The sequence below is a fragment of the Polyergus mexicanus genome, unplaced genomic scaffold (genome assembly GCF_030449975.1).
Source record: "Polyergus mexicanus isolate NDT 795.1 unplaced genomic scaffold, iyPolMexi1.0 SCAF_13, whole genome shotgun sequence".
NCBI lineage: Eukaryota > Metazoa > Arthropoda > Insecta > Hymenoptera > Formicidae > Polyergus > Polyergus mexicanus.
This window is the reverse complement of record NW_027223333.1, coordinates 1,933,326-1,946,944: the sequence shown is the minus strand read 5'-3', so window position 1 is coordinate 1,946,944 and position 13,619 is coordinate 1,933,326. Positions and strand designations below refer to the sequence as shown.

The following is a 13,619-nucleotide window of genomic DNA, read 5'->3' as shown; positions in this document are numbered from 1 at the left end:
TCGCACTTCAAGTCCCCTCTCTCTCTCTCTCTCTCTCTCTCTCTCTCTCTCTCTCTCTCTCTCTCTCTCTCTCTCTTTCCTCCGCACACAAGTCCTTATATATGCCATGCATCCCTCTCGTGTCATGTTAGAAACGCGCAGAGGAGAGGACGGCAGGCAGGAGGAGAGACAGCGAAAAGAGGGAAGGAGGAAGAAGGCGAAATTCAGCGAAAGAAGAAAAGAAGAGAGAGAGAGAGAGAGAGAGAGAAAGAGTGGGATCAGGCCTCTGTCGAGGCACTGCATACCGAGGAAAACGCATTGTTTAGGCTGCACTCACACCGTCTCAGGATGGGTGTGTCGCGAGCGTGAAATACCGACGAAGTGACTTGACTCTCTTTCTCTTTCTCTCGGAGTCGAGCGGGGCTTCGACCTGGCGTCTTCGACCTGGTGCTCGAGTCACGTCGCAGATATCACCGTAATTTAATCGGCTCCATCGACGATTCCAAGATGCACTATCCCCGAATCGGATGTCACTCGTGAGTCTGCAGACGTGGTTTCTTCCACACTTCTCGCAGTGCATCTCAGAAGACCACATATAATTGCCCGCATCTCTTCGTCGAACGCATTTAAACGCATCGGTGCGATTTTTTTTTAATTTTTTTTTAAAGAGTATTATAGCTTATCAAACATAATAATTTTATCGAATAACAAATTTTTCTTTTTGTAGGAAAAAATAATTAAAATTGTTATTAAAATTGAAATGAAAAATTTTGAAGAATCTTTTGCGATTATAATAAAGTTATCTTTTTTAAAAAGATCATTAATGAATAAAAATTCCAATGTATGTAATATCATTAAAGCTGATAGATAATAAATTGTAGAGGCAATTTCATATAATGACTTAATAATGGAGCTATCGTGTCAACATGAGACAAGAAGAGAGAATACATTATAAATGGAGCACGCAGTTGCCAAGATATTATATTAAAATAAAATGATTTGAGAGAGAGAGAGAGAGAGAGAGAGAGAGAGAGAGAGAAAGAAAGAGACACATACTTGTAAAATTACTTCAGAGCTATATCTTGGTATCTCTTGCTAACCTGAGAGATCTTTTTCGGTTTCATAAAAGATCACGCTAAGTATGTTCATGGCGACATCCAGCGGGCATCGGCTGAATGTATGCTTTTCTATCAGGGTAAAGCAGAACACGCGGGATTATAAATTCGAGTAATCCAAATAATTGTCTCTCATTAAACACTCACCGCACTTGAAGCACAAGTTTGCGCTCTTGCGGAGCAGATAAAATATTATAATCATGAAAACTCACAATTAAAATTCAAATATTCAAACTAGTTGTAGTGAAAATGCCAATTTCGCCAACACCGAATGAATAAACGAATAAATAAACTAGTTAACGAGCGATTTTCCCGAAAGAGCAGCCAATAAAAAAACAAAAAAACTTTTATATCGAGTCATAAAGATAAACCGCGAAATGTTCATCGGGTTTAGTAGATAAACGTTGATCGCACGAGAGAATTCAATGGACCTACAACATAAAGGACGGGCGCAACAATGACGAGAAGCGCCGATCGAGCGATTTGAAGAGGAGCATAAGAGCCTCGGCTCTCTTAAAACTCGCGCACTTACAATCCAACGTACTTACCTGCAAATTGGTTCGTCTCGCTCGTCCGGTGGATTCAGGAAATTACCGTCGTTCACCGCCGAAGACGTCGATCCTCGCGGTGACCTCGGGCCGCCCTCCGGTTCGCCAATCAGCACTTCTGTCCGACCATTTTGGAAAGGACTGCTCGCGCGACGTTCGCCGATTCTTCCTCCCTGCACCGGTTGCTGTCGAACAAATAAACAGTTTTACAATTTTTTTTTTAGAGTGACACCCAAGATATTAATTGGAGCTTGTCGCGTATCATTATTTTTTCGAATCATCAATTTGGAATTTTTTGAGCAGATTTCTACATAACGACATTATTCGATTAGATGTCTTGTTTGTGTGCATGTGTGTAACAAATATTTTTATAATGACAATGCGTACAAATCTCGATACTGATTATTAATGTATTAAAATATACACAATATCGCTTAATGATGTACTAAGATTTAATTTTATTTTAAAAATAAAGATAAAATTCAAGTATAAGAAAATACTTGGAAAAATTATATCGCGATTGTAGCTCGAACGTTAATACAAAGAAATATATATAACATGTGAATGTTGCGAGAAGACTCCTATTAACGTGTCTAACTCCTATTAATGTGTCCGTTGGCAATTAAGCACGATAAACTACCGATTATTCCGGGAAACTGTGTGTTTAATAATTACTTAAGAAATCCACAACGGATGTTGCTTATATAAGCGACGCGCGATCGTTGCCAACCGATGTAATGTAATGTTGAAAAAAATGTGTCTGTGAAATCTACAGTTATAATATAACTTATATATACAGAGCACATATGCGCAGCTTATATTATATAAAATAAAAATGTACAATCTATTTATATATTCGTATATGTAATAAATCGTATAATATGCTTCTGATTATTTATATTAGAAAATCTAACATAACAAATTTATTTAATAATTTAATGTTACAATAGCAAAATGTTTCGTAGTCCTTAAATTGTTATCTTTAACACTCTTCCTTCTACACATATACGAGTTCAAGTAAAAAAAAAAAAAAAAAAATAAAATCTCGAAAAATTAATTTTTCCGAATATAAAATTTCATTGGTATTTACTTGAAGATTGCACGAGAGAGGATATGTACTAACCAAGAGATTCGCCTCTTCGTAACTATGTTGCTTTTCCAAAACGTCCTTCCGCTCCTGTGAGACGTGTTCCACTCGAATGTCTGCCTCTTTCGCTAATCCTTTAGGAATCGTACCGTTGCTAAGTTTCGCGGAGAAAGCATTCGTACCCAATTCCCTGGAAAACAATTAAGACAAGACTAAATTAATTTAAATCCTCTAATATATATATAAGAAATATAGTGATAGCTATGAAATAAAATATCTTTCGCTTTTCCCCCTCGTTGTACAAGATAAAAACGGGTGAATACGCGGCAGTATTGTGAAAAGATATCAATCACGACAATCGCAATTTGTCATATCCGGCCTACGACGATACCTTCTGTAGGTACCGTGCATATTTTCCCTGATTTTACAACATTGGTGGTTTATTATGCTTTGACAGAAACATCCCAGGGGATTATTAAGCCTTCAGAAATTAATTACAAGTATAGCGGGTTTTTTTTTTTTTTTCGGAAATCCAAGGACTATATCGTATGTTCAATACAAATTATTTTTTGAATCATTAACCGTAGTACATTTGGACCCCGATTTGTTTATTAATTCTAAGTTTAACAATAAAAATTTTACAAAAAATCGCAAAGTTTATATCCTCGATAATTTACATTATTAAAGGGATATATCCGTTTGAAACCTCGAAAAATCAGTACATTTTCTAGATTTTTTTGCAAAGCAACAGTTTGATAAAAATTTTTAAATTTTTTTACTATATTAATACAATATTATTAACTATTTAAATAAAAATTTCCAACATAAAAAAAAAATTTTTTTTAAAGTTCTGGAAATATCTCTAAAGCTCCTCCAAACTTTAGGTAGCTACACGGTGTGCATGAAGACATTCGTAGATCATATCCGAAATAAAAGATACAAGCATTTTTTATTGTACATATTAATAGCCATTTGCTATCCAAACGTTTTTTAAAATTTTTTAGAATAGAAAAATGGCAGCGTATTGAAAAGGTTTTTAAGTCCATCTTTTTTTGTTTACAAAAAAAAAAATGGAGAATCGGATTAAAAAAAAAAAGGGTTTCGTTAGCAGATGCGGAATCCTATTAGGAACTCGCATGCAAAATTTGAAGTCAATTCGTTGAACATAGACCGAGTTTTCGCCGTCTATGAAAACATAAATCTGCAAATATTCGCATAATTTAAAAAAGAAAAAAAAAAATTTTTCTAAGCTGAAAATTTTCATTTAAGTACTCAATAATATTGTATTAATATTGTAAAATAAGAAAAAGTTTTTATCAAATCGTTGCGCTGCAAAAAAATCTAGAGGAGTGTACTCATTTTTCAAACTCATTTTTTTTTATGCCTCTTGAAAGTTGAAAATAATAAGCTTATTCTTATAAAAAGTTTAATAATAATAATAATACAAACAGAAACTTACTTATCTGGCAAAGTAACCGTAATTTGGCCATTCGTCACGTCTTTCGCAGCGGAATCCTCGCTCGTGGATGCAACCGCGTCGTTTATCTGAAACATTCGCCAGACATACGGACATTAGTTGGATTTTATTCTAGAGAATAATTCTATCACAGCGAAGCATTTGTTCCGATAATACTAGATCCACAATATAGCGTACTTCATAGAAATTTTCCGCGACAAAGCTACATCCGCGGTGAATAATAAATCCCATCGTGATTGCGTTTTGTTTTTTATGTCGCTGCACAATGATTAAAAATGTAATCAAATGTAGAATTATATATCGCAATTACGGTGACGGTAATACGGCGTAGTATTCAATTTAGCTTTATGAAAAGTGGCAGAAGCCGGATATCAAGATTTCACTTCGTTTTCGTGTCGCGGGTGCTTCCGCATTTCCGGGAAAAAAAAAAAAAAAAAACTGCAATCTCCGCATTTATTTCCATCTTCGACGCGTAACGTATCTATAATTCGCGACATACTCTTCATGTCAATATTAAAGAATTAATATTAATTTTAATAAAAATTGCTATTCGCCATAAACGCAATCGTAAAAAGAAATAATCGTCTCAACGTATCTATTATATAAAATGTTATTATATAAAACCCAGAACCAGTCGGAGTAATGTTTATGCGATAAACGAATGGCGTGGATTACCTGGCCAATGTCACGATTATATCGTCATGAAAAATGAATACTAACAGCTCTTTTCTCGTAACATTTTTCCCTCACACGTTTACGTATATCAAAGTACGAAATGTGTGTGTATTTTAATGTTCCTGAAAAATATTTCTAAAAAGAAAATAATTGAAAATATGTGAGAAAAGAAAAAAGATTTTTCTTCTTGCCATATTTTCTCTCAATTGAATACTAAATATTATTATTGACCGCATCTTATGTTATCGTACTACTGAAATTTTAGTTCACCCGCTTATGTAAGTCGCCGAAAATTTAAAGGTACGATTGTAATTTTGTAAAAAAAAAAAACCCTAATATACACAATTGATATAGATCCATGTGCAGAAATGTCTGATTAAAACTCGTTTTCCATTAAAAACTCATCAGCCTGAATGTCTTAAGTCTTTTACACCGCATCCTAATCCCATCCTAATATCACAAGGTCGAAAAAAAAAATTGATACCGGTGGAATGGCCGGACAATTTCCCGAATGATATCGCCATCACGTCAACGAATTAATCCGAGAGATCCCGTTATATCTTGCGCGCCTTTCATTTAACTGAATTATCGTGCTAATATGAAAAAAAAAAGACCATAATATGCCGTGCTGTTGATAGCAATAAGCGCTGGCAACGATATGAATTGTAACATTGAGAAAACTCGTTAACGACCGTCATGTTACGACATCCTTCGTACGGTTTCTTCATTTGCGCGACAACTCGCGCCTGCTTATACGACATTTTAAACCCGCATGTTGTATCGCAATCACGCGCAAAACAATCCCGCATACTACCCTAAAATAGATATCGATCGGAACGTAATTAATTAATAAGGAACAATGCGCGGAATGTTTTTCGAACTTTTATCGGTAACAACCTATCTCCTTTCTCCTTCTCCGCAAAAATAAAAAAGCAATTAATTTTATCTAATATTTGTAGATACGCGAGCTTATATTTACCAAAATGCGCGAATATAAATATTAAGGTGGAGAATATTATTTTCCACATGTATAAAGCACATTTTTCATCTAAATAATATCGGCTTATGTCCTTGCTAAAAATTACGGTGCTTTTAAATAAAGTGTGACGGTAATATTAGTGATCTCAGCGTCAGGTATCGATACACGTCGAGCAGCTGCTCTTGGCGAGCATCCGGAAACAAGCGCCTAAGTATATTATTTTCTTCTCTTTTTTTCTTTACGAAACGCGGTCTCATCGGCGACCTCGTAAAACTCATTATTGCGTAATCGTAAACTGCTATTCGAGCCCGGGGAATTCGGACGCGACAAGGCGCGCGAGCGATGCAACCAGGGGAGAGAAACGGGCTACATACGTAGCTCCGCACTCTCGCGTAAACAAGGCCGCGCATAATCGCCGTACCCGCCGCCGCTCACTCCGCTCATTTACTTTGCATACCGCATTTCATAAGCATTTCCTCCTCGCCTAACGATTTCGCGCTCGCGGCCGATCGATTCGTTCGCACGCAGCCGCGGCACGACGTCATTTAGCATGCCGGATTGGATTTAGCGACGAGGCGGGAGCCTCGAATAAGAATCGGCCCGGATGACAAAAACGGATTACGCGAGACGCATGCCTATAATAACACGCGCTGCTAAATATTTTTAATCCAAGAAATTTTTAGCAAGGGAGTATTTTGAATATTGGTATTTTATTAAAATTGTTAAAAGTAAGAAATGAAAATGGAAAGTGCCGAACTGTAACGGAAACTATACGTGAGAGATTCTCTCGCTCATTCTTTTAAACGTTAAACACGTTAAAGCTTTATACGGCAAGATATCATAATGAGACAATGATCATCGAGTACGTGTAAAGATAACGATAAAGAGTATGACGAAAAATCACGTTTACTTAAAGTGACGATTAAATTTAAATTTCGATTCTGTCAGAAAAAGTGACTTTCCTTCATTCGACGAGAAGACAGAGAGAGAGAGAGAAAGGCGTACAAGATCGTATCTCGTCGTGAAACTATCGAATCGCTCCAACACGATATTAACAGGCGACTAATTACGTGTCCCACGCTCTCGCGTACCTGCTGATGTAGAATGCCCTGGATATCGCGCGGCTGGATCTTCTTCAGCGCCGTCAGTTTCTGCAGCCTCTCCCGCGCGCTCCTGCAAAACAGAGGAAACGTCCCTTTGTAAAAGCTACGTCGCTGCGTGTTTATCCTTGTGCGAAGGCGAACGAGATACTAGAATGAGGCGAGTGAGTTACGAGAGAGACAATCCTTATCGCTACAAACGACAATGTTTTCTATTCGCTGCTTCTTTTTCAATCTTTCTCTCTCTTTTTTTTTTTTTTTTTCCCCTCTTGGAAACGCAAATGAAACACGCGTTTGCAAATTGCTTTGACTGAAATCTGTCGTTGAAATCTAATTCGCAATAAGACAAGAAAGAGAAAAGAGATTATTCATTTTCTCTCGGAAAATAATAGTCCAAGTAATCAGGAGCAATTTGAAGGGCGCAATTTTTTTTTAAATAAAATATATACACGCAAATATGTACGATTGCAGCTTTTCGCGATTGAGATTAATCATATCTTTGAGCAATTAAATTTATCCAAGGAAAAAAATTTATCAAGATAAGTGAACGTGCAAATTAAAGTATTAGACAAAAGTATTAAAGCATCTGTATGAAAGAAAACGATCAATATTCCGAATAGCGAAGGAATAATTTAAAAAAAAAAAAGCGAGAGAGAAAATAGAGAAAAAAGAAAGAGAGAGAGAGAGAGAAAAATATCTGAAAATACGAACTTTTCCCGATTTCGCTATATCTCATCACGGACTGTCATTATCGACTCGATTGAAATGCATACTTCCGTGGGATTCTCGTGACATTTAGATGACGCATTCTCGCGTTCGATCAAAAACACATATTCGCCCGCCGGACATCACCGCCTTTTATATGACGTTTAATCGATACATACGATTCCGCGCCCCGACAGAAATGCATTTACTAGAAGCGGGGCACATTTATTAGAGATTTCCCGCTCTTCGCATGCGTGTATTCACGCTCGTGTGTATCTATAAGGGCGTGAGTTCCTTATAATCTATTATAACGCATTCTAGATATCAACAAGATCAATCTTTATACCATTATCGTGGCAATCGCTCGTCATCTCACCTTTCGACGGCGATAACCCAGGCGTCTCGTATCCGCCCAGCGTTTGGCCCGTCCAGCTCTTCTGTCAGAAATTCATAAAAGATTAATTAGATTAATTTATCGCGTATTTAATACGCCTGTCGAAGAAGCCATTACCAGGCAGCGGTTAAACAACGGCGGCCGTGTAACGGAGAAAAGCAGAGATAAGTGAAGCGTTTGATATCGTGAGCCTGATGAAATTTCCCTTCGTTTCTCATTTATACCGCGCGAGAAGCCCCACCGTGATTCCATTATTAATTTAATACCTCCCTTCGCGCGAACGGTGGTTCCCCTTTTTTTCTTTTTCTTCTTCTTCCTCCTTGCTCGCGTGCGCGGGGAAAGGATTTTTGTATGCATCGTCGATCGTAATCTAATTATCATTCTACTCGGTAAAATATTGGTAAAAACATTTTTCTACGCGACTTTAACCACCCCCCCCCCTCCCCCAGACGAGCTAAATTCGTTGCGTCGCGCTGCGAAACTTTGATTATACTCTGCGCGTTAAGTCCACGCGCTGTCCTCGTAATTTTTTGTCCATCAGTTATTTATATATCCTCCCTTAGCGGGGAATAACTATGGGGACCTACCGCGTGTATCAACCCACTTTTCTATAAAAAAAAAAAAATAAAATAATAATAATAATAATAATCTGATCGATCGCTAGCTACCGTTCTTAGTGCATGGCGCGTCTTCGTTGGCTTCCTCGGCGTCGTCGTCGATGAATTTTATATCGGACAGATGAAAATGCTTCGCCAGATCTTCGGGTTCCGTCTTGTAATTCGGGAATGCCGGGGGATCGTCGACGATCGATTCGTCGACGACGATCGAACGGCTATCGAGACCCGAACGCGTCGAGCAACCGCAAAAGATTAACTTGCGAAAGAATTTCGACATATTCGTATTACGTAAATAAACAACTTTTAGGGAGCATAAAAAATTGTTACTCTACGTTCAAAGCTCGAGAAATTCCTCTCACGGCTACGCTTATGTTTTTTTTTTTTTTTTTTTTTATCGGCATTGAGCCGCATCGATTTAAATTTAATTTTAATTATCTTCTATTTATATAAAAGCATCTTGTACGATCATAAATACACACGTACTACGAAAGGACGGGATATAAGGAAATAAAAAAAGTGCTCGAAGTACTTATCTCTTTTATCTCGCGTAATTTAATATTTGAAACTTCGCAATTTACTCGGCGCATTATGTCTATTTTTTTTATTTTTCTAATCTTAAATAGACACCAAATTCTTTTCTCGCGCCTATTTTAATTTTCGTAACACGAGTAACAACAGACAAATATCATCCATTATTCACTTTCCTTTAACGCTATTTCAAAAGTCATAATTGGCAATCTGGTCAATTTCATCGGTTACACTGGCCGCAATCGATTGGCTGACTTGTTAACGATATTCGGAAACTGATAGCAACACATAGTTCGGGACGCCGTGAATGAAAGACTCGCTCCTCGAGAAGCTGCCCGAAAGCTTTTCTGAAAGGGAACGGTATTCGCGTGTGCACGTGTGTCACGAAACTAGAAAATAAACTCTTCGCCGCAGCCGACGACTGAGAATGGATAGCACAGACGCATTCACGAAGGAGTTTATATTTGGAACTACACGCTGGCACAGACGATAAAAATTGACAGAGAGCGCCAGTTCAACGTACCTCAACACGGTATGGATGAAAACGAAATATATATATATATATATATTTTTTTTTTTTGCGAAAATCTACGCCGTCATCGAAAAAATTCCTCAGGAATTGAAGGGAGAAACACTCGATAGCGTGCTGGGTCGTTTTTCAATTCCTAAAATACGTGTAGACCAACCACCTCCCATCTCATTCTTTTCGCTATCAGCTGATGTGATCCCCGACCTGGTTTCCTCGCAATCCGCTTTTACGCAAACGAAGAAGCTGATTACGTTTTAAGAGATTACAGGACATTTTTATTCTCCACTATTACGGGATTCAAATGGATAAAAATTCCAATTTTTATCTCTCGCGCTCGTGTCAGGATAAAATTGTTGCGAAAGAAAAAAACGAAAAGAGAAAACGGATAAACTGATTCCTCAAATCAGAGACGGGGGAATACGAGATGAACAATCGATATTGTTTCTTTTTTTAAATCGAGACAGCCAAATCGAATTAAATATTACATAACATTCATTCGGCTGTATAAACCGTTTATTTTTCCCAATCGCCTGCAGTGTGATAGGTATTTGTTTACACACACTGTGCATGTTACATACTACACTACCCGACAATAATTCGTTCCGTTTCCTTAGCGAGATGAACGTAAATGTGGGGATATTCATACTGAAAACGTTTACAATCGCACAAAATTACAATTTACTCAGGCAAAAAAATTGCATTATCTTTATACTCGCCAACATTCTATTGTTAATAAATATTTTTTATATTGTTATATAATTAGAAAATGTTAATCGCAAATTGTAATAATTGCTTGGAACAATTACGTTTTTCGAAAAATAATGCGACGACATGTGGAGCGACTTCGTATCGTTATATTTACTTTCTTACTCGAGCTTCGCCGTACGAATGATAACGACATAACAGCGTATCGAAACAATAACGCGTTGTACGCCGTCATCTCCCTCCCCTCCCACTATCGAAATACTTTAAATGTGTTATCAGATTGTTGCGGATGACGTGTTTCTTTTTTTAATTTTGAATTTAAACTTTTATTCTCCGTTTGTGGAATACTTTCTCACTTACGATATAAATGCTGACAAGAAATTGACGTAATGATTAAAAAAAAAAAAAAAAAAATACGCGGTATGTTATTGCTTCACGATAATGCTAGATCGCATGTTGCAAAACAAACCGGAAAAAAAATTAACAGAATTCTAAATGCGAAATTCTCCCTCACCCTCCTTATTCTCCTAATCATTCTCCACAGACAGACTAGGATTTTTTTAAACACTTGAATAGCTTTTCAAGTTAGGAAGTATTCCAAGTGAGGTAAAAAATGCATTCAATGAATTTCTTGAATCTCGATATTTCGATTTTTATTGTAATAGGTATTAATACGCTTGTATCACGTTTGGGAGAAGTTGTGTTGAAGTGGACGGAGACTATTTCGATTGACAAAATGTATATAAAGTGGCGCATAATCTGGAGAATATGGCGGGTGCTGCAGAATTTCCCATTGCAACTCCTGCAGTTTTCCTGCAGCTTATTCCTTTCAGTCAGGAGATGCGGCACCCACGTATCAAGCTTGGAAATGTATCCAAGCTTTTTTAAATGACGACAAGCGGTCGAATTATCGATGTTCAGCCTCTCAGCAATATCCTCAGTTGTAATCCTTGGGTTTCTCTCCATTAAGGCATGCACAATGTCATCATCGATGCCAGAAGACCGTCCAGAGCGGGGTTGATCCTCCATGTTGAAATCACCATTTCGAAATCTGCGAAACCACTTTTTGACTGTTCGGAGAGCAGGAGCGCGGTCCAAATAAACGCTTTGAATATTTTTTTGTGCAATCCCAACACTCACACCTTTCCGAAATTCATATAGCATTACATGCCGCAAATGCACCTTTCGTTCTCCATTTTTAATGATTTCTCTTATGCACAAATGGACTTATCTGAACAATGTCTGACGCTAAATTGACATAAAACAACGTCATCTATTCGGTGTAAGCAACAATTACCACACGAAAACAATAGAACTCCGCCATGCAGTAACTTAATCGCCATCTATGAAAATCGGGCACGAACTTATGCAATCATCCAATATCTCGCCAACTTTGTTCATTGTCTCGTGTACATTGGGCGCGAGCCGCAATTGCTTATCACTTGGAACACCCTAGGACAAGTAATTCTTCGTGAAGCTTTCCGTGTCACTACCTGCGCAAGCATTCATTGCTTTAAAGCCTTTTGTGCACCGTTGAACGGGGGAGCGCGAAGAAAATTCGCAACAGTTCCAATTCCTTTTCAAAATGCTCTGGCGTATCTCCAAAACGTATTCGGATATGGCACGGTAATTCGGAGAAAGCGTGTTTTCATCTGAAAGCGCACACCTCATTCTTCTATTCTGCTTTCATTGTAAAAACGCTTCTGACAGCGGCGAGCGTGGATATAAGCACGTGCGCAAGGCATTGCAGAATTTCTTTTCCGAGGAATAAACTGCTGGGAAATTTTAGCAGCAGTTAACGGCTATTATTTGAATGATTATTATTTAAATAGGATATTATTTAATTTGGATATTGAGTCTCATTTCGATGATATCGGCTAATATTCTAATCAATAATTTATTCATTAAAGTTCGCTTTTAAAGTGATTCGTAATTCGCTATAAAATTCAATGCAGAAATCTTTCAGTAAAGATATCAGCAGCAATTAACGATTATTATTTTGAATAATTAATAATAATAGATGTCCGTCTATAAAATGATCTTTAAGGTGTTCAAAATTATATTAAATTATTCGATAAAAATCAAATCAAAAATACCTGGAACAGACTGCATGCAGAGATTCATAGGATATAAATCGCATAAAATTATCGCGATAATGATATCCATAATTATTGTGCAATTATAATAATTATTATGTTACTATCTATTTATTACAAATTAATAACCTACGGAATTAATGCGCAAAGGATTTTTCGCTGGCAGTAATGCTCCGTTTAGCATTGAATACAGCCATCTCATTCACGTTCCGTATTTACAATGAATAAGGTATTCGTATGAATACGGCAAACAGAATTTTGAACCAAATTGCATTTAGCACTGTAAATGTAAAGGCGCGAATACGAGAGATAGAACAAAGAGAGAGAGAGAGAGAGAGAGATAGGAGAAGAGGCACCTATTATACGTCGCAAATTTGGCGACGTATGGTAAATTCGGGTCAAGCAACGCGTTGCCACGGTATCAACGTTATCCGGGATGGTCTCGTCAAACGTACCGGAGGAATCTACTTCGTTGGAACGGTAACTAAATGCTCGCGCACATATATCGTATATACGTGTGTATGTACACGTATATATACATATATATATATATACGGTACACAATGACGCCGATCAACTATGTTACGTTAAGTGGGCTTTACCCGAGCCAATCGGAGCCAAAGCGCTTTCCCAAAGATGCCGCGAGTTCAATATTCGAAAATAGCGGTGTTAACTCGCAAATAATTACAGTTCCGCGTTAAAAAGCAATACTCGAAACCATAATTCATATTTTCTATCTTTTCGATCGATCGAGAAAATAAAGAACGGCACATTTCTTTCTAAGATGTAAATATATAATACAAGGAACAGAAATTCATTTTGTCTCTGTCTATTTTGCGAGTTGCAAAAAAATTTTATATCTTGATATTATCAAGATAAATAGAAAAAGTAGGTAACGGAACTGTCGAACGCGAATTTAGAATGTGCTCTTTATCTACTTTTCTATTGATATACAATGTACAGTTTATAGATAAAGATACACAAGGAGAACCGTACGCACGAGACGATCTCAATCATACGATTTGACGCAAAAGGAGACGAAAACCAGTTTTTCTAATTGTATAAGCTTCAACACAATGGTGTAT

The 13,619-nt window shown here is 37.2% G+C and overlaps 1 protein-coding gene across 3 annotated transcripts in view; it reads right to left on the bottom strand.

Moving 5' to 3' along the window:
• Positions 1–13,619, bottom strand: part of LOC138938635 (uncharacterized) — a 66,967-nt gene that overhangs the window by 40,702 nt on the left and 12,646 nt on the right. Inside the window, exons 1-6 of one of the 3 annotated variants that reach the window (XM_070305786.1) lie at positions 8,728–9,000; positions 8,042–8,102; positions 6,952–7,033; positions 4,189–4,274; positions 2,766–2,919; positions 1,643–1,827 (exon numbers count right to left, since the gene is read on the bottom strand). In XM_070305786.1, coding sequence (XP_070161887.1) covers positions 1,643–1,827; positions 2,766–2,919; positions 4,189–4,274; positions 6,952–7,033; positions 8,042–8,102; positions 8,728–8,953 — 794 coding nt within the window. In that variant the 5' untranslated portion in view covers positions 8,954–9,000. Of the gene's footprint in view, positions 1–1,642; positions 1,828–2,765; positions 2,920–4,188; positions 4,275–6,951; positions 7,034–8,041; positions 8,103–8,727; positions 9,001–13,619 lie in introns of those variants that run through there. The other 2 variants (XM_070305784.1, XM_070305785.1) reach the window with 2 other exon arrangements.